The sequence below is a fragment of the Strongylocentrotus purpuratus genome, unplaced genomic scaffold, assembly GCF_000002235.5.
Source record: "Strongylocentrotus purpuratus isolate Spur 01 unplaced genomic scaffold, Spur_5.0 spur5_contig_839, whole genome shotgun sequence".
In the NCBI taxonomy this organism is placed as follows: Eukaryota; Metazoa; Echinodermata; class Echinoidea; order Camarodonta; family Strongylocentrotidae; genus Strongylocentrotus; species Strongylocentrotus purpuratus.
Genome location: NW_022145545.1, coordinates 622,570 through 642,500, shown reverse-complemented (window position 1 = coordinate 642,500; position 19,931 = coordinate 622,570). Strand labels below are relative to the sequence as shown.

Sequence of the window (19,931 nt, the reverse complement as noted above, 5' to 3'; positions counted from 1 at the left end):
CAGCTGAGAAAAATTTCATGGTAAAAAGATGAAAGTAAAGGCATCATGGGGTGGGGGTGGTGGTGGTGGTTATTTTGCCTGATTGCTAAGAAAGCATAAATGCAAGTAAGCAACCAGATAGTCGACGGCTTTAGGTCCTCTCTGAGGGATTAATGCCTTACCAAAGGGCACTAGCGCATCTACTTGGTTTCGAACCCGGGTCGTGGGATTACGAGACCACTGCTCTATCAACTGAGCTATCGCGCCTCCTCCGGGTGCTATGGAAATGTTTGCTTACAATATTAGATCACAGGTTTGAGCAATATAGACCTTTCATGAAATATTTTTGTTATTTATTTTTTGAACATGACCAACTCTTTGTACAGTGGAAGCAAGTGAAAGGTGTGCTTGCAAACCTCATGCTACTATGAGTGAAAGCTGCAATGAAGGGCCTCTCACAGAGCATCACTGAGTTACTACATACAAGTCATCTTTCAGAAACACCCGATATTTTCCCCTGGGATCCCTGAGCAACCTACCCATTCTAGTTTCAAAATGTCCAGGTTCTGCAGGTGCACATGAACCCTAGCTTGTAAGGCCTTGCTGAGCTCAGCTAACTTTCTGAATCACCAATGAAACTAGACTTTGTTTTTTCATTTTTGGAATGTTCCTTCTTGGCATTTGCTAAAGGGTAATTCCATGAGATGTAACCCTATTACTAAGTCTTTTGTCTCTTTTTTTCATAAAAAGGGACAGATCTTTTGATGTGATCATCAACTAAATTTGTTTGTGGCACCACTACTATTAGTCATAGGTCATATTGAGATATATGACATAAATAACATAAATGGCTAAGACTTTTGTTTTTACAGTACATTTTTGCTAATGTTAAGGTTTTTTCATTTGCGAATGATGAAGAATGATGAAGTGGAAAGCAAAGATCAAACAAAAACTTTCTTACTCTCTATGACAACTGTGAATTCACATCTAGCCTCATTCCCGGTTTCATCCCTGGCAACATACTCGACCGTGTAGGAGCCAGCGTAGAACAGCTCAGGATTGGATGACGTAGAGGTCACGACGGGGTCAACCCCGGAGTTGTCTGTCACTGTAGGATCCGTCCATCTGACGATGGCTGAATTGGTTCCAGGGTCAAGAGGTTGGGAGATGAAAGTAGGACAGGTCTGCCAGACTGGGTTTTCAACATCTAAGAAAAAGAAGAGGAATTGTGGTGAGAAATTAATATACTGTCTCTTTTTGTGGTCTCAATGCAATGTATCAATGTCATTCACAGGGTTCATACTCTTTCTCATAAATTTAATTCCATGACTTTCCATGACTTTTCTAGCCAGAATTCCATGACCTTTCCATGACTTTTACACATTTTTTTTACACGGTAGACTGAAAATTTGATCTCAAATCAAAGCGAAGCAAAGTGCATGTTTCAAGTCTACTAATAGAAAGGCAGCTTTTGTTATCTAGTTATTTCATCTGTTACAATTACATGTTATTTTTTCATCATATTCGATATGCACTGCTATATAATATTCTTACAATTACACATACATGTATTCATATCAACAATTGTCCATTTTTTAATGGCAATTTTCACTTCTAAAGAATACAAATTGCCTGTTCCTGGTTTCATGGACCACCATGATTCCTTCAATAGCTCTCCTTTGCATGTACAAGGTAACTACCCCCCCCCCCCCAAAAAAAAGAAAACAAAACAACACCAACACACAAACTCACACACATACCATCACCAATTTTGATTTCACCAACAAAACACAGTAGGCCTACTCACATCAGCTGATGAATTCTTGTTTCGCTAGCATTAAGCTGGTCAATAATTTCTGAATGAGTTTTTTCTTGAGACATCTTCATGTAGCTGTTTGAAAGAAATCCCTCTACACATTGCACCTGTCTGAATATTTGGTGGCATTGGTAACAAACTGTCCAAGTTCTTTAATAATTCTTAATGGCATTCAGCTGTTCATCAATCTGTTTCTGAATTACTTGTAACTGGGATGCCTTCTCCTTTGCTGTACGTCGGAGGCTGTTTGATTTGGAAATACAAGTCAATCTTCCTTGTGACTCTGCTTCCTCAGCATACTTGTCTGCTGAGGTGTGAAGACTTTTCACATCTGCTTGCAGTCTCATTTGTTTGGCCTTTAGTTCTTCCAAACCATCCATCAGTCCTTTTCTCTTTCCTTCTTTCTTTTCCTTTTCCTTTTTACGCCTCTGTTCATCGAGATAGATGTGGTATTTCTGCCTGCCTGCAGACGCAGCCAACATGATTGATTTGTCAATAGTCACATTCTTGATTCCTCCAACATACTTGATATGGTCATAAATGGCCCTCAATGATATCAGTGAGTGTCCCAGGAGATTGTCCTCTTCAACTTCGTTGTTGATTGAGAAACCTCTCTCAATGGAGGCTTGTCCATGGGACAAGACAAGCAACATGCGGACCAACTTTAAGAGGGTCGAATAGCGAGACTCGGACAGAAATTTGCACATTACAGAGTCCAATCTCTCTTTCTTTGGATCAAAGTCTCTCATCTCTGCACTTCTTGATGCCTCATCACATGCTTCTGAGTATTCTCTTAGGATATCGTCACATGAATCCTTAAGTCTGTGGGCATCACTAAGGGTGTTAAGCACCCTCTTCAGCTTTGCAGTGGAGTTTTCTTTGTCTTTTGCCATGTTCTTTGGACTCAAGCATCCTATATTTCTCACAAGTGCATACTTAAGCGGACATCGCTCAATGAGCTTCCGGGTCATTGCAGCAAGAAACTTCTTTGCTTGAGTGCGAAATTCCAGAACTTTCAGCTCACTGATGATATTTTTCGCCTTCAGATCTTTCAGCTTCTTCTCAGTGTAGAATCCAATGTCCAACTTGGCCAAGGGCAGCTGAATGGCCTCACTGCTAACATCTACCTGCATTATCTTGTAAGGAGAAGTAATGGTACTCCTGTCCAGCTTTAAAAATCGCTGCATAAGGGATGCAAGCATTCTAGTAAGGTCTTCAGCTAAAAAGGGCAGCATTGGTGCATCAGTCTGATAGTCTGTTAGGAAAGGATTGACCAGCTTTGCAACAGATATGAAGAAGTACAGTCTTGCTAAGAAATCAGTTATATGAGTACATTTTGAAACAGTTTCAAAGGACTTGTTCTTTGGGTGAGGGATTTTCTTCTCTTCTACTGCTTTAACATACGCACATACACTCTCCCAGATGCTGATTGCTCTCTCTGCAACAGGAAGGTTTTCCAGCCATCGGGTCTTGCAAAACTTAAGTGGCATGGTATGATCTCCAGTTATCTTCTGATAATCCTCTCTTCTGGCAGGGGAATCAGAAAACAGGTAATACAAGGATGATAGAAAGCTTTCCACCTCCCAGTCAGCAGCCTTGGCACCTGTCAGAAAAGCACCATTAACTATATGGAGCCCGCATGAGCCTATATTCAGTATGGATTTGGTCAGGTCAGCAGTGTACTCTCGCGTAAAGTCATCATACATCTTCCAATTAACGTTGGGACCATCCATTGATATTTGCAGTAATTTTTCCAAGCCAACTGTGTGCAGAACTTTATTCAGTTCTTCCTTGAGGTGAACAGCTGAACCATGTCCGATGAACACAGACGTCAAGTAGCGAGTGCAAACTTCATTGTGTTGCCATGTTCTTATGAGGAAGTCCATCTGCTTTTTCTGGAGCTTCTTGTTGAGGCTTTCATCAAACAGTATCACATAGTGGTTTGATTGTTTTATGTTGTCATAAAGGAGGTCTTGCACATATGGGCCCAAACCAAACACCGTCATATACCGACATTTTGTTTCTGACAACGTGAAACCCTTAGCAATAGCTGAGTCCGGAAACATTCTTTGAAAGAGCTCACTGTTGTGCTGGCAAGAATGAAATGATAAATGATCCTCCACCACTTTCAGACACCAGAGTATTTCAGCTTTTAAAGTTTCCTCTCTTGCAGCAACAGGAATGGGAGTTGTCACTTTAGAGGTTGATGGCGCACAAGTACTGGTTGTTGCATCTGTAGACGTGATAGATACTGATGAACTTTCTGCACCTTTTGCCTTGAAGAAGCTCTTGAGTGAGAGAGTAGAATCTAGGAGAAAAGAAAAAAATGTCTATTAAAATAAATAAAATATAAATATCATCATTTGGTAAGATTTAGGGCCGAGTCAAAACGTTTAACTGCCGTTCAAACGACCATTAAAAGCATAAACGTTTTCCTATTTTGACAACCGTTTGACAGTATGGGGAAGGAAAAAAAAAAAAAATTCACGGCAACTTTTGGCCAATTGATGTAAGTCACTAAGACAAGTGGACTAATTTTTGACTCATTCCTTAAAAACATATTTTAAAGAAATAGAAAGGAGGAAATACTTCTCAAGGCAAGCAAACTGTTGGACCCAATTGTAAGTACAAAATTTAGTTTTATGATTTTTGGGGTCAATTTTAAGGTAAATTATTATTATTTTTTTTTTCTGCAGTCCACATACAGTGCCCGGTACAACACTGGCGTGTGAGTGCGGAGCCCCCTGGGTTAGCGTTCGGGCTGTTGCATGCAGTAACCTAGCCGGCCCGGCCCGGGGCCGGGGACGCTCCCGAACGGGCTGGTCGCAGTAAGCAGTAACCAATGCCTGCGAGGTGACATCGCATCGCTAAATAATCTCAAATCTTTCATTTTTATATAATTATTATCAGTCATTATTTGGATTCATGCTCAATAAAGGATCGGTAAAATTCACATTAAAAATGCTCACTTACGACGTTGTTGCTGTTGGAGGTTTGCTGTGTGTTTTTCACTCTTCTTGTGGCTCTTGACGGCTGCTTCGCCCATATTACGGACACTGAATTTACACATACAAACAGCACATCTAGCAGTCCCCAGATCGGAACTTTCTTTCAAAATCCAGCCACGGTAATCCGGGTGTTCTAACCAAGCATCCTTAAAATGACAATTTCCAGGCATTTTGAATATCACTTCCACAAAATTTGTAATGGTGAAAATATCCACGTGACGAGTTCCAAGGTCTGTGAAAATAAACAACTCCGTTTCATGAAGAATCAACACATGCACAAAAGTTTCAAAACACATGCCGTCGCGTCGATATATAGATCGTCAACGAGCTAGCGCTGCCAATTTGCCTTGTTGACACGTCAGTATTGTTCCTTTTTTATTTAAATAATGAAAATTAAAAAACAAATATTACTAATTTACTTTTTCCTCATTTATTGGAGAAGTGTAAAAATTGTAGTAGTCTAAGTGGTCGCAATTTAATGCAAAGCCAAAGTGCAATCGAGGCATTACATTCGTTCTTGGAGTGTCACATGTCGCGTTGGCACCATCATCATATGCACACACACACTGCACACGTACACGTGCGCTAGCTTGCTGAACTGAGCTAGCGCTAGCGAGCTCGCTCGCAAGCTAGCCATGTGCGCACGATGTGGACCGTACCGCCATACACTGACCATACACACGTAGTTCGTATCGTACACGTACACACCCACGTACACAGCGCTTATCCATCGATCATAGTGAACACATTCACAAGTACAATCAGTCGGTATGTTACGAATGAAAGAAAATACGAGAAGAAAATGGTTGAAATATCTCCATTTATTCACTTGTATAGTGAGAAAATACTATAGTTGTCCATAATTTTGATATTCCATGACTTTCCATGACTTTCCAATGGAAAAAATAATTTTCCATGACTTTCAAGGCCTTAAAAGCAATAAAGTAAAATTCCATGACTTTCCAGGTTTTCCATGACCCGTACGAACCTTCAATATATTGAGATTTCTTAAACACTTAATTCCTCAAAATGTTGTTAATATGTATTCTAACATATATAAAATACTTCATGATGAACAAATCGCTATCATTTTGCTTAATCGTTACTAGACTTCAAAACAATATCAATCCCTGTCTTGAAATAACATATTTGTGTCCACACTCAAACGCTATTCACAGGTAAAAATTTTGTTTAAATTCAATCCACAATCAACATTATTTGGATACGTTTAATAAAATATTATTTGGTAAAACAAATTTAATTTCCTACATGTATATCAAATTGATAATTCATGATTCTATCTTCAGTTTCAAAAAAGAACTTCTGGGGCCTGTTGCATATAAGAACTTGCAACTGAGAGCAACTCCAAAACATGTGTTCTGGGCCCCATTTCACAAAACTTGCCATCAGTGACAAATGACAGTTTTCGTTATAAGCTAGTGAAATCCTTGTTTCTGATTGGTTATCAGCAGATTAGTCACTGATTTTTGTAATTTGTCATTGAAAAAAAGCTTTGTGAAACGGATCTCTGATTGGTTTTAAAAAAAAAAGTTGAGACATATTTGTTCATGCTGCAATTAACCGCAACTCTCAAGAGGGTGCTTGCTGGTGATTTGCTGATGCTTTATAAAAGTTACTGTACTTACCATTAACAGTTACAGTGAACATACAGATGGCTATGTTGCCTCTTTTGTCCGTTGCGGAGTAGGTGACAGTGGTCGGGCTGTCGTAGAACACTCTCAGTGGCTCAGAATGAGTCATTGTTATCTGATGATAAGGATATTTAGTGTTAAGTTGCAGTAATAAAGCAGAAGGTAAAGTTATGTCAACAAAATATGGTAAAAATCTAACTAAGAAATGTAGGATAATTATAGACAATCAAATGATATGAAAATGTATGCATTAACCCTCTTTTTCCATCTTCTACATGTAAATTGTATTCTCTGACATTGTACTCTATCATTCTCTTGTTATTTCTGAATGTACATCAAATTGCTTCAAATGTCAAAAGTTGATATTGTATGAGAGTGAACATAATGACTGTGTCAGGTGTCAAAAAAAGTGCTGACAAGCAAAGAAAGAAATAATTTTGCTCATATTGGGGCGGGACACACAAATACATTTTACTCTCCTGTGTATCTGTGTATTAAAAGTATCACTAATTTCATTTGGGGCTACCCCCCCCCCCCCCTCCCCATCTCCTTCGAATCTACCATTGAAAGGAGAGACATGGACATACCATAAGATTAGCTAGCGATGTATAGTCATCCGTGATGGTCAGCTGAGGCCAAGAGACATCAGCATAGGCCACACCCAGCTCGTTGTTTTGGATGATAGGTGCGGGGCAATTGAACACAGGTGGCATATCAACTATGAATATGAACAAGAACAAACAGATATATATATATAACAAGGCAAATAATATGAACAATAACAAGAGCAAGAAGACCAAGAGCAGATATAAATAATCTAAAGAAATAACTGAAGAAAATACAGGCATGGAGTAGATAAACATGAGGAACGAGAATAATAATAAGAAAAAAATGAAGAAAAATGGGGATGAAATAGATATGATCAGAGAGCAGAAAAAAATTGGAAGGAAGAAATACTAGAAGGAGAGTCATCTTCCCTACAACAGGCTGTGAATACAGATTCTTTTTTCCCAGGAGTATGAAGGCACTGGAAATTTCTATCACAATAATTACACCTTGGCAATTGAATATAAAGCTATAGACAATAAAGTTACTTGGGCATTAGGCCTGATGTTTAAACCTCTAGCATAAGTGCATTATACATAGAAAAAATAACGTTTTCCATTAAATACAACTATTGTTATACAGAACCCTAGAATCTGCTTGTAGAATTAGAAAGATTATGCATCTATTAAAGCCAAAATTTGTTCCCATTGAAGAGATTTTCTTGTTGAAATGTACACTGAAGGAACCCATACATAAATGCCACCTTCCTATAAAGACAGCATTCCTTGTCTCAAAGGAGTTCTTTATATGCAGGTTTTACTGAACAATCGATAGACTTACTTAGAACATTCACGGTAAAAGTGCACATTGCTGTGTTCCCAAACCTATCGACATAGGTCATCATGACAACCTCATTCTCTCCCGCCACACTCGCTTGCAACGTAGACCCTGAAGCCAGGTTGGTAGAAGAGGTGAACTCCCCAGAGTTGTCGGTCACACTGGGCGTGGCCCACGTCACGGCCAGGGATGTAACGTTCGGCTGGACGTATTCAACGATGTTGCCTGGGCAACCTGTGATGACAGGTATTTCGTCGTCAACTGCATCAAAGAGAAAATAAATAGATATATGTTTCTGTACATTTATTCTGCTTTTCAAATTTATATCACTCATTTTTTTAATAAGTTTAATATACCTACATTTTGCAAATGCAGATTTTTCTTATGGGGGGGGGGGGAGGGAGGAAAGGCATATTACAAGTATCCAGGAAATCTGGCTGGCTTACATGATGACTTCTCAAGAATCTTGGCTTTTATTTGGCAACCAGAAGATTTTTTTTTTAAATTTCAATTGATGTATCATTTGAAAGAAAAAGTACAGTAAAGCTTTTATAGTAAAAGTAACATCTACAAATACTGACTAAAAATTGCATTCCATATAATTTCTAAAAGTCATCTATACTACATTGTATGATCATAAAATATATATTAAAAGCTATGAACAACAGAAGTGAGTTTAGACAAGTTTCATTGAATTTACCCAAGATTGTCACGTTGAATGAACAATATGCAACATTGTTGACGTGATCAGTTGCTGTGTAATTCACCACGGCGACCCCAACACCAAAAGCCGTCCCAGGGTCAGAGGTCGTGACCAGGGTCGGAGTGCCATAATTGTCCGTCGCAGTGGGAGGGATCCAGGAGATGTTGACCTCAGTGGTACCTGTGGCAACCCAAAGCAAGGTGTCGTTCGGGCAGTTGTAGATGGTCGGTAGGATGTCATCATCGGTAACTGCAAATCAAAAAATATTCCCAAGTATAGAAACTGAATGCATGCAAGTTTTAGTCTGTTGACTACTAAATTCTTTCATCGCCATTGGCTTAATGCATGCAGGGACTACCAGTTCCTGTTGTAAATGGCTTACATATAGCATAAATACTTTCTTTATTCAATATCATGAAAACCCAGGATATTTGCATCTTTCTTTTATGTTTACTTCTTTTTCAACAGGCTCAATATTGTTGACTAAGTTATTATCCCAGGGTTGTAATTTACAAAAGTACAGAATTCTCCAAAAATATTCTACAAAGCAATTAATTCTTTCTTTTTGAGTAGGGGCCATCAAATGATTTTAACTTACCATTAATGGTAACAGTAAACATGCAATGCACCACGTTGTACTTTGTGTCCATCGCAGTGTAGAGGACTTCCGTTGACCCCTCAGGAAACAACGACCCTGATTCTTTAGTCTGCATGACAAAGAGGTCGTTCCCATCTACAAGGTCACTGAAGGTCGGTTCAACCCATGTCACGCTGACCTCGCCTGTTCCAGGGGTGACATCTTTTATGATGTCATCGGGGCAGGAGGTCACAACTGTGGGTGATACAGCATCACTGGATTCTAAAACAGAAAACAGGAATTCCAAATAAAACACATTGTTGGTCGATCAAGTCGATGGATTTTTAACAGTAAAATTTCTGATAGAGGAAAACAACTTCATTTGATAGAAAATTTTGACTTTTACAATACAACATGCAAGTATTTTTCCCTCAAATGTTAGATTTGTTACTTTCTTGAAAACTTTATCAGCAAGAATCCCCTTGCAATCATACAGTTACAGTTAGTATCAAATTGCAAATTTGACTAATGTTGCACAACCTGTTGAATTTCATACAGACATTTATGTCAAGAGTTTGATTCAAATAATGAAATAATTATCTTATTTGATGCATCTTTTCATATCCATTCCCATTTCAGACAATGCAACTAGACAGAATCTCTAGGGGGCTATTTTGGACGATTTCCTTTTTGGAAGTCTCCCTTGTAATCACATTTTTTGACCTATATTTCAGGGGCACTTTTGGGTACTTCTGGGGCCGATTCATCCGCCACCCATGTATTTCTTTCTGTTCGAAGTCACAGATAATATCTTTATCATCTCCTGAGAGCAAGAAGGGCACTATACCTGTCTAATTTTTGTTAGGGTTAATGCCCTTCTAGCTCTCTTACACAATAGATTCACATCAGTGAACGATACTTACCATAGACTCTCACTTTGAAAACACAATTCGATCTCTCTCCTGCATCATCTTCAAATGTATACATCACTTTCGTTGTGCCAAGTTGAAAGGTGGCGCCCGGGGCATAGTCTGACGAGGCAGTGACTGCTCCTCCGTTTGGGTCAACGGCGGTGGGTGCGGTCCAGGTCACATTTGAAGAGGTCACTCCAGCTGACACGGTGACCTCTAAGGTGCTGTCAGGACAGTTAGAGATTTCTGGTGACCCGTCGGCTGTAGTCAAGGAGAGAATGAGAAACATGTCTTGAGAAGAAGCAAAATCATTTTACACAGGGCTGAGACTATTGAGTATTTTAAAGGGAGTTGTCAACCAAATTTTTCAAAAACAAAACAGGGAAAAAATTCCCCAAAATGTACTAAAGGCCATTAGAATTTGTCCCCCCCCCCCCCCCCCCCCCCCCCCCGTCAGAAAATTAAAATCTAAAAATGGCGGGCGACAATCCCCTGAAATGCCCCTGTACAGTCTTCGATACTGTATCCAAGGGGCGAAATGATGATACTTCTGGTATGGTTTCAATCAATTATTTTAAGGGTAAAGGGTTTGCTAAAAACTTTGACATCACAATAATTTTCCTAATAAGCCTCTCATTTATTACAAGCCGATTTCTCTTCCTCTCTCTCTCTCTTAGTGGTCTTCCTGTATGCACTAGAGCTGTTTACATCATTGATCTCTCTGTTTCTATTGACTATTTCGTTATTATTAAGAAGAATTTGAAGACTTACCTATCACTGTTACAGTGAAAGAGCAGTTTGTTTCCAGTCCAACTTTATCTGTAGCTGTGTAGGTGACTGTTGCGTTTCCCAAAGGAAAGTAATCTCCGACTGAATGAGTGGAAGACAGAAAGACCTCTCCAGAATCATCAGTTGCCGTGGGAACCTCCCAGCGAACCACTGCTCCATTGCCAATGACAGTTGTGCTGGGGCAGGTTAAAGTCGGAGGTGTCGTGTCTGTATGTTCAGAACAAGAAATGATGAAAACATGATAAATCACATATGAAAAACATAGACCTGCTTTTGACTACATGTATATTCAGCCTTGATTTGACAAGTTAGTTAGATCTAGTCTCAGTTCATCTCATCTAGACTAAAAATCTTTGATTTTCTTACACTGCACAATAGAAGATATGATAAAATACTTCTTTAAAATTTTAGCGCTATTGTTGCTCCTAACTTCGATGCCCGTCTAAATCCAATGCTGCTCTGTCATTGCACGGAAAAGTCGAACGTTCAACTCGAATGGCTATTGATATGCGCAGCCTTTAGCTACGCATTGCTCGTCGCATACATGTACATGCACACCGACTCTGCCTCAGCTCTGGTCCTTCGGGCCCGGGCAGTTCGTAGTTGTTCTCCGTCATGATTTAGCTCGAACGTTATCCAGAAAAAATATTTAGACAAACACTTCAGCGTTTTCATTTAGGTCAAGTTTTCGATCTATTTCGGTACTTTATGCCTCAATCTAGACTAGTATAGCCATGTGAAATCTTACCCTTTCCAATTAAAGAAAAGAAAGCAGCAGTGCCAATGATAGCAGACGAAAGGGTATGACTATATAACGTTAGCCGTATCAGTATGAGGCACTTATATTATGTCGTCGATTTTAAATAATTGCACCAGTCTCATGCATGGTACATTTAGGGAATTCCCCTAATCTGGCGCGCGCGTGGTGCCAGCACCGCTACCACATTGAACCCCCTCGATATACCCGTTCTTGTAAAGTGACACCAAATCTTATCTTTGTGGGTGATCTACCCATTTTCCATTTTCTTTTTCTCCCTTACTTTGAACGCCACTTTAAAAAAAAGTATTTTGCAATTGAATTGATATCTAGTCGAAAACCTCCACGTTTTCATTTAGATCAATGTAAAAACCCCGACCATTCTCATTTCTGAACGAAAAACACAAACAGGACAGGATAAGTACTTATCGTCGATTCATATTGGGAGTCGGAAAAAGTAAATGTATGGGATATTTTCATGTCAGACAATTTTTCGAATAGTTCTTTCAATACAAATCTCTTGCCCGTCTGTGATTGGAACAAAGAAATTGATTTCTAGTTTGTCGTCACCTCCTCCTTTCGACACGCCTCATTTTTAAAATATTTTTTGTTTGAAGAAATAGTTCAAGTTCAAGTTCAAGTTTATTTGTCTTCCAGAAAACACATGTGACAAAATATAATAGAGTATAATCATAGCAGTACAATGTAGAAACAAAGGAAGACGAGGAGACCTTGGTTGAAGCACAGCTTGTTAAGTTAAGGCCCCCTCATATGATGTGACAAAAATAGCTTATTTATGAATACAACAACAAATATGGAATATATAAAACTATTTACAAAATACTCTCAGAGAACAACTACCCAACGTTGCATCTAATATGATCTAATATGGACAAACCCAAGCCGACACCAAGTCGAGACATCAATGAGTTATTGCTCTCTGAGTGCAGAGGTCAAGTAGGAATATATGGTATATGTAGTATGTACAGATGAGAAAGAAGAAGAAAAAAGAAAAGGGATAAAGGGGGTTATATGTCAAAGTCAAGAATTAACGAAAAAAAAGATCAAGAGTAGAGTTAAATATGCTACAGTACACTAACAATAAAGCTTGATAACACATTCATGTGTCATCGACATACTTGTCAAGAAAATATGACTTAAGTCTACGTTTAAAAACTGAGATACTTGAAGCATTTGTTATGGTAGTATCAAGTGAATTCCAGAACCTGGGGCCAGTGGACATTAGTGTATTCAAAGTGAAGGTTGTCCTTGCATATGGTAAATGGAGAGCAGAAGCCTGTCTAGTATTATAGCTGTGAATTTGGTTATTTCTTCTAAAGATTTGAGCAAGGGCAGGAGGGAGGTCTCCAGAGTGAATGCTAAACATGAGCATTCCAAGTTGCATTGAATAGAGATCTTCTAGTTTTAGAATACTGTTTTCATAATAAAGTAGATTTGTATGTGCACGATAATTTGCTTTACAAATTATTCTAATAACCCGCTTCTGCACAACAAAAAGCCTGTGGATTTGAGTTTTGGATGATTTGCCCCATGCCAACATACCATAATTGATATATGATAAAATAAGAGTAGAGTACAAAATGAACAATACCTCTTGAGGTATACATGATCTCAACTTATAAATAACACCAGTATTTTTTGACACCACTTTACTTAATTTGTCCACATGAGTTTTCCAATTCAGTTTCTCGTCTATGTATATTCCAAGAAATTTCGTTGAAGTTACTCTCTCAATTGGGTTATTATTGAATGCCACTTCGCCTGGCAAAATATTAACTGAATTACTGAACAGTATATAATTAGTTTTCTGAAGATTCAAGGATAACTTATTAGCATTAATCCACTTCATTACTTTTCGAAACTCTTCATTAACAGTTTTCAACAATGTTTGTGGACATCTATGAGAAAAAAATACACTTGAGTCATCAGCAAAAAATATGAATGATAATACACTTGATGAGCGTTGAAAATCATTAATATACAAAATGAATAAAAGTGGTCCCAAAATGGATCCCTGGGGAACACCACATGTTACTTATTGGGGACTAGAGTCAATTCCATTTAAGGACACATATTGCTTTCTATCAGTTAGATAACTTCTAAACCAATCCAAGGCGACTCCCCTGACACCATAATGACATAATTTACTTAAGAGAATTTCATGGTCTACAGTATCAAAGGCCTTGGAAAAGTCTAAAAATGTACCAATGGTGTGTAAGCGACTATCTAAGGCAGAAGCAAGTTTATCTATAAGGTGTAAGATTGCATGTGTTGTTGTATGCTTCTCCCGAAAACCAAACTGATAATTACTGAAGACACATGTTTTGTTTAAAAATGTTATAGTTCTTACATAAATAATTTTTTCCAGAATTTTTGAAAAACAGGTTAACAAAGAAATCGGACGATAATTTGTCAGTAATTGAGAGTCACCTTTTTTAAAAATTGGTACAACTTTTGCGATCTTCATGTTTATCGGTACAACTCCGCTTGACATAGACAAATTAAAAATATGAACTACTGTAGTGGTTGAAGGATACCGACAATAACTTGCTTAATAAGTTCGTTCCCATTATGATCATACCCAGGACTTTTCTTGTTCTTGAGGGCTCTAACAATACCAAGCAATTCTTCTTCATTTGTGGGCACCAAAAATAAACTTTGCATGTTAGGTTCTACTAAGTAATCATGAAAATCAGTTTGACTGTTAGGAATATTTTTTTTCAGATTCGGACCAATATTACAAAAATATTCATTAAACTTTTCCACTATAATATTTTTATCTTCAACCATTTGGTCATCTATATTCATTTGTATTATACTTGTTACTTTAGATGCTTTTTGAAATACATTTCTTATCACCTTCCACGTGCCCTTGATATTATTGTAAGTTACTTTAAACTGTGCTAAATAGTATTGTTTTTTGGCTGCACGCAGCACAGAAGTCAGAGTATTTCTGTAAACGGAATATTTCCTTTTTAGAGCTACCGTCCCTGCTTTCTTATACTTATAAAACAGCTCATTTTTCTTATTTATTGATTTCAGCATAGCATTGGTGACCCACGGCATACGTGGAGTTCTTCTACGGTTGTTTTTACTCTTTACTACTGGAATATTAGCATCATACAACAATAAAAACCTATTCATGAAAATATCGAAGGCACTCTCATCACACTGATTCAAAAGAACATCACTCCAGTTTGTCGACAATAACGCCTCTCTAAACTGATTAATATTTTCTGGGGTGTTTCTTCTAACATAAATGTTCTTATGGGTGACTACAAGTTTTTTTCCCAAAGGAATTACAGTATACACAGGAAAATGGTCAGACAAGTCCGACACAACAATAGTAGATAAGGGAAAAGGTTGTAAGTTACTAAAGATATTGTCAATAAGAGTAGCAGAGGATTCAGTTACTCTTGTTGGTTTTGTTATCAAGGGCAACAAAGAAAACGACAACATCAAATTCAGGAAATCATCAACATGAGCATCAACATTGTGCTGTAAAAGGTTTATATTATAATCTCCAACCAAAAATAAGGATTTACCGTTAAGTGACTGGCTTTCCAAAACTCTCTGCATTTCGTCCAAAAAAATGTTCAAAATACCATTGGGAGGTCTGTACACGACTCCAATTACGATATTATTTTTACCAGAAATAAAGACTTCAACAAATAAAGCTTCTAGATTTTCAGTCATAACATTAAGCTCGTGACATACTCGATAATCGAGCCCAGACGGAACATAAAGGGCAACACCACCACCACGTCTGTCTACTCTACTATTGCTTAACAAGTTATAACCTGGAATAACAAACAAATTTGCATCATTTTCATTGGTGAACCAAGTTTCAGTGACACCAATGGCAGTTAAGCCTGAGCTGATTTTGTTCACAAATGATGTCACATGTTCAAAATTTCTACTCATGCTGCGGATATTAAAATGAAGAAGGGAAAGCTCTTTATCTGTGGCATTTTTAACTGACTCAAAGAACTGTTGTTCTGTAGAATAATTACATCTTAAAGAAATATTTTCAATGCTGTCACTGATATCACTCAAGCTAGCTTCAAGAAAATTGCAAATATTATGGTCATCTATTTGAGCCATGATCGGTCAAGATAGGTGACAGGATAAACACGAGTACTGATAACATAGACATAAGGAAACGGCTAGCTAACTTAAATACAACTAGAAAGATAAACACTTGAGACATATAGAATATGAGACAGCAAGTTGGAGAGGAAAAAGGAAGGTATAAACAGGGAAAGGAAGACAAAAAAGAACAGAATGGAAAACATATATATAACTGCGCACAGGATACATTGCGCAGATAAGTAAAAAGACAATTCATATGAAGTAAAAAACAAAACAACAACAGTACCAATAGTGTAGTAAATAAAAAGAGATGTTTTAAATATCATGTGGCAAGAACTATCAAGTTATTTATAGACAAAGGTTGAATTTAGAGCCTGGCCAAGTCCGCTTCAGAAAAGATGGTTTTCTTCACTTCTTTGCCATCGGTTGCTGGCAACAAGGCAATGACTCGACCATCCCGTGTCCAAGCAGCTTTCACCCGTTGATGGTCACGGGTCATCTTGAGGAGCTTGGCGTTATCGCGCGTGAGGTCCTCCTGGATGGATTTTCTCGTACCCGCGAGCTTGCGTCGACTCCCGAGGACCTCGTTCCTCTTCTTGAACGACAGGAACTTGACAATTATGGTGCTTGGACCCTTTGGACCAGGCTTAATAGCGGAATTCACCCGTTGAATATGGTCTATGTCCCCCTTCTGGAGGTGAACGCCAAGGGAGGTGTTCACCAGATCAACTATTACATCCTCTGAAGGCACCCCTTCAACCTCGGGGATGCCAAAAAAAAATTAAAATAAATGAGAAGCCGAGGACATCTGGGCAATGGGGTAAACGAACATCATTAATATCTTGTAATTACCGTTTGACTTATTTTTACCCTCGACTCTTTAGTGCATATACAAATAAAACACAATAAACAACAGTTGTATTAATTAAAATTGACTCAACGGTATATAATTATGGTATGTAAACAAAAATGTCAATTATCAAATAAAATGGAACACTTTCCTCCTCATTTAAAATAAAATGGTCTTATTTGTCCGTCCTCATATTCATGCCTTTGTGAATTCACATACGGTATGAAACAAACCATATCACAGCTAGGGGGTGGGGGGGGGGGGATACTCAGATTTGCTTTGGACGGGGGTGTGCGGCTGGAGCGTCCAAAACAATACACATTTTAAGGGTGATTTTGGGCAGAAAATGGTACCCATTATTTGGGACTTTGCATGAATGATTTACACTTTCACATCCCTTAATCCCTGAATGTATTTAGTAATAGCTTTCCCAGTTTCAGCCGTTTGTTTTTCCTCTAATTTCGTTTAAACGTTGCATGCACGCTTTCTTGTACTTTCTCATTTTGCTCTTGTATTCCAGCCTCTTTAGCTTTTATAAAATTTAAAACCCATCCGTTTGTAACAATAATGTAGCAATTAATTTGGAAAATAACTTGTGGGACTTTGGATGAAAAGGCGAAATGATTTACAATATTTTTGTGGGATTTTGCATCTGGAATTTTCATTTTAACGAGATTATGGGTGAGATATTATCCTGAAGAAAATAGTAACCCATGTTTAAGGCCAAGATCTGAAAAGTGGGGTCAGTTTGAGGGATTTTGCAGCACAAAATCATATCCCATGTTTGGGGATTTTTTGAAAAAAAGTAATCCATTAGTCTAAGAGCGGCACATCACCGTTTAAACCTTATAAGGTGAGTACCCCCCCCCCCTAAACCTTCGGTGTTCGATGTCAAGAAAATGCACAGGTAAAAATACCAGAGCCAAGACCTTTCTATTGTAATGATAAAGGAACTGATATAAATTACACATACACCAAGATAGCAGTAAGACAATGATTCCTTTCTTGTATTACATGCCTCATGATGGCATCAAATACTGTCAGTCTGAATAAATCATTATGGTTGCTAAACTGTGTTATTCGTTCATATAAAGTTGAATTCATTAATTCATAGGTTACTAAAAGAGATCACGTTTCGTGGCACTGATGCCAATTTGCAATGACACATTCAAAACACAAGGATATTACAGTGATAGTTAAGATTTTCAAAAAAAAATTACATAAATTATCTTTCATATATCAAAATAAACGTGAACCAATCCTCTCAGTTGCAATTGGAATTATACCATTCATGCAGCCATGCAGGAGTGAGGATAGCCATTTAACATTAAATGAGTCTAAAAGAAAACTGTAAAAATTGGGGCATCTGTCCATTCAAATGTTGATGGGCATTGGATACATTTTGACAGTGCTTGTCAAAACCGGATCTGTCAAAACCATGCAGTCTCGAGACTAAAGTTGATTGTTTCTCATTGTTTGTTGTCGTAACTCGTAAGAACAGATAAGCATGTCTTCCCTAATATACAATGTTCATTAACTTTCGAATGGCTACTTTGATCTATTTTTGAATTTTCTTAAATTAATTTACCAATCCAAGCGTAAAAGTTCAAAACTTGATCTTAATTGAAGTGAAGTGGTGGTTATTTTACCTGACTGCTAAGAAAACATAAAATGCTTGTTAGTAATTAAGCAACCAGATGGAGGACCGACGGCTTTAGGTCCTCTCCGAAAGACCTGGTAATATTATTATGAGGAGCCTTACCAAAGGGTACTATAGCGCATCGCCTTGGTTTCAAACTCGGATCGCCGAATTACGAGATCACTGCTCTATACCATCTCCTCTAATGTTGACTTTAGTTTGATATATACTTTATTTCATGTTATTGACGGTTTATAATTTTATGAACATTTTGAAAAATAAAGAGTGTCCACTTTCTTTATTTTTATTTTTTCTGCTGAATGTATAGCATGGCAAAACAGGGTGTATATGTACACTATAGTATTACATACTTTACAATATTACATATATAATAAACATGTATACATTATAAGTGATAATCATAAACGTCCCTATCAAATCGACAACAGCAATTGTTATCTGGGAAAATAAGAAAACAATTATCAAATTTGCTATTAACTTATAGCTAGTTCCTTTGAATGGATTTATAGAAAAACGACCCTTACCTTGCGCAAACACTTCAACTTCGAGCAGGATCAACAACCCGACCAGAAATCTCAAATCGCCCAGGGCAGACGCCATTGTTTCCTCCGTTTCTCAAATCATAAACAGGTTGTAAACATAATATAGTGGATCATAACGATTTGATACACAAGTATATTTGCCTAATTATCATTTGCATTCCGCGTAAATAATACCAGAGACTGTCAGTGTGTTGGGCTATATACAGCGTAGAAGACGTACATGACCGCACCCTACATTTCGGACAATTTTCGTATAGAGGTTATTCAACAAAGGATGGTGGACTATTGTGGTGCCTTTTCCTTTTGTTCCGTTATGTAATCGTTTTTATTGTGTGTTTTCCTCCTTTGGTTTGGGTATTAGTGGGATTGTATACCCACCCCCCCCCCCCACCACCACCACCACCACGTTCGATCAAGCGAAACCAAAAGTGCCAAAGAAAAGAGGTGCTTAATTTGGCTGAGTGGATAAGTCACTCACCGGACTGTGGATCAAAAGGTATGGGTTTAGAGTCTACGCCACTTTTATGAACGTCCCTAGAACCCTATAGCCCTAGAAAAGACATACATTGGCCCAAAATCCAAAAGTGTTACCTAAACGACGCTCTGTGACTGATCAATGCGGAAAAGGAGTCCCGTTTCCTTCCCGCAACTTTAATAGACTGACGTTATTTGCTATGAAACAAAATTTCTATTGACAATCTTATTTTTTCATAATTATGTTTTGCTTCTGCTTCCTCCAGTTTGGACCAGTTCGTTCGATTATCACGTACGAATTTTAGAAATTGAACTCAGGGTTTGTTATTCCCCCCCCCCCTCTCTCTCTCTCTCTCTCTTTCTCTCTCTTCCTCTCTCTCTCTCTCTCATCTTCTCCCCTCTCCTCTTATCTTTCATTCCCTCTCAATCACTCTCTTTGTTTTCGTGAACCCTTTTTTTTACAAAGTTGTCGCCTTGTTTCATGGATTATCGTACATTAATTTTTTTAGACAAGAGAATGATCAAAATATTTTTTACTTGCACTGTTCATCTGGGCACTCGATAAGCCCAAGTAAGATAATACGCCAACGACGGTCTGTACTTAACCGGAAGAAGAAGAAGAAGAAAATTGTCAATACATTGGCATAAACATGCACTTAACACATAATGAGCATAAAAACACTTTTCAGCATAGAAATTCTAAACATTTATTTTCCA

The 19,931-nt window shown here is 38.0% G+C and overlaps 2 protein-coding genes across 3 annotated transcripts in view; both read right to left on the bottom strand.

Moving 5' to 3' along the window:
* The window catches only part of LOC584329 (hyalin), a 31,927-nt gene extending 12,928 nt beyond the window's left edge, over window positions 1–18,999 (bottom strand). The window contains exons 1-10 of one of the 2 annotated variants that reach the window (XM_030987629.1): window positions 18,723–18,999; window positions 10,801–11,025; window positions 10,042–10,290; window positions 9,140–9,400; window positions 8,539–8,790; window positions 7,842–8,099; window positions 7,043–7,173; window positions 6,450–6,570; window positions 941–1,186; window positions 1–3 (exon numbers count right to left, since the gene is read on the bottom strand). The exon at window positions 1–3 is cut by the window's left edge and continues 249 nt beyond it. In XM_030987629.1, coding sequence (XP_030843489.1) covers window positions 1–3; window positions 941–1,186; window positions 6,450–6,570; window positions 7,043–7,173; window positions 7,842–8,099; window positions 8,539–8,790; window positions 9,140–9,400; window positions 10,042–10,290; window positions 10,801–11,025; window positions 18,723–18,798 — 1,822 coding nt within the window. In that variant the 5' untranslated portion in view covers window positions 18,799–18,999. The remainder of the gene's footprint in view (window positions 4–940; window positions 1,187–6,449; window positions 6,571–7,042; window positions 7,174–7,841; window positions 8,100–8,538; window positions 8,791–9,139; window positions 9,401–10,041; window positions 10,291–10,800; window positions 11,026–18,722) is intronic. The other variant, XM_030987622.1, reaches the window with a different exon arrangement.
* On the bottom strand, window positions 1,276–5,795 carry LOC105438608. The gene is made up of 2 exons (XM_011666625.2): window positions 4,769–5,795; window positions 1,276–4,103 (listed from the first exon to the last, which is right to left on the bottom strand). Exons 1-2 carry the CDS (start codon window positions 5,097–5,099, stop codon window positions 1,948–1,950), a joined length of 2,487 nt encoding a protein of 828 aa, XP_011664927.1. The 5' UTR covers window positions 5,100–5,795; the 3' UTR covers window positions 1,276–1,947.
* Window positions 19,000–19,931: the final 932 nt, after the last annotated feature.

Bases quoted from the DNA above. Each gene is read 5' to 3' on its own strand.
- LOC105438608 (XM_011666625.2), bottom strand. From the start codon at position 5,099: ATGTGTTTTGAAACTTTTGTGCATGTGTTGATTCTTCATGAAACGGAG. The intron at 4,104-4,768 runs GTAAGTGAGCAT...CTTTTCTCCTAG, and splicing joins CCTCCAACAGCAACAACGTC to ATTCTACTCTCTCACTCAAG.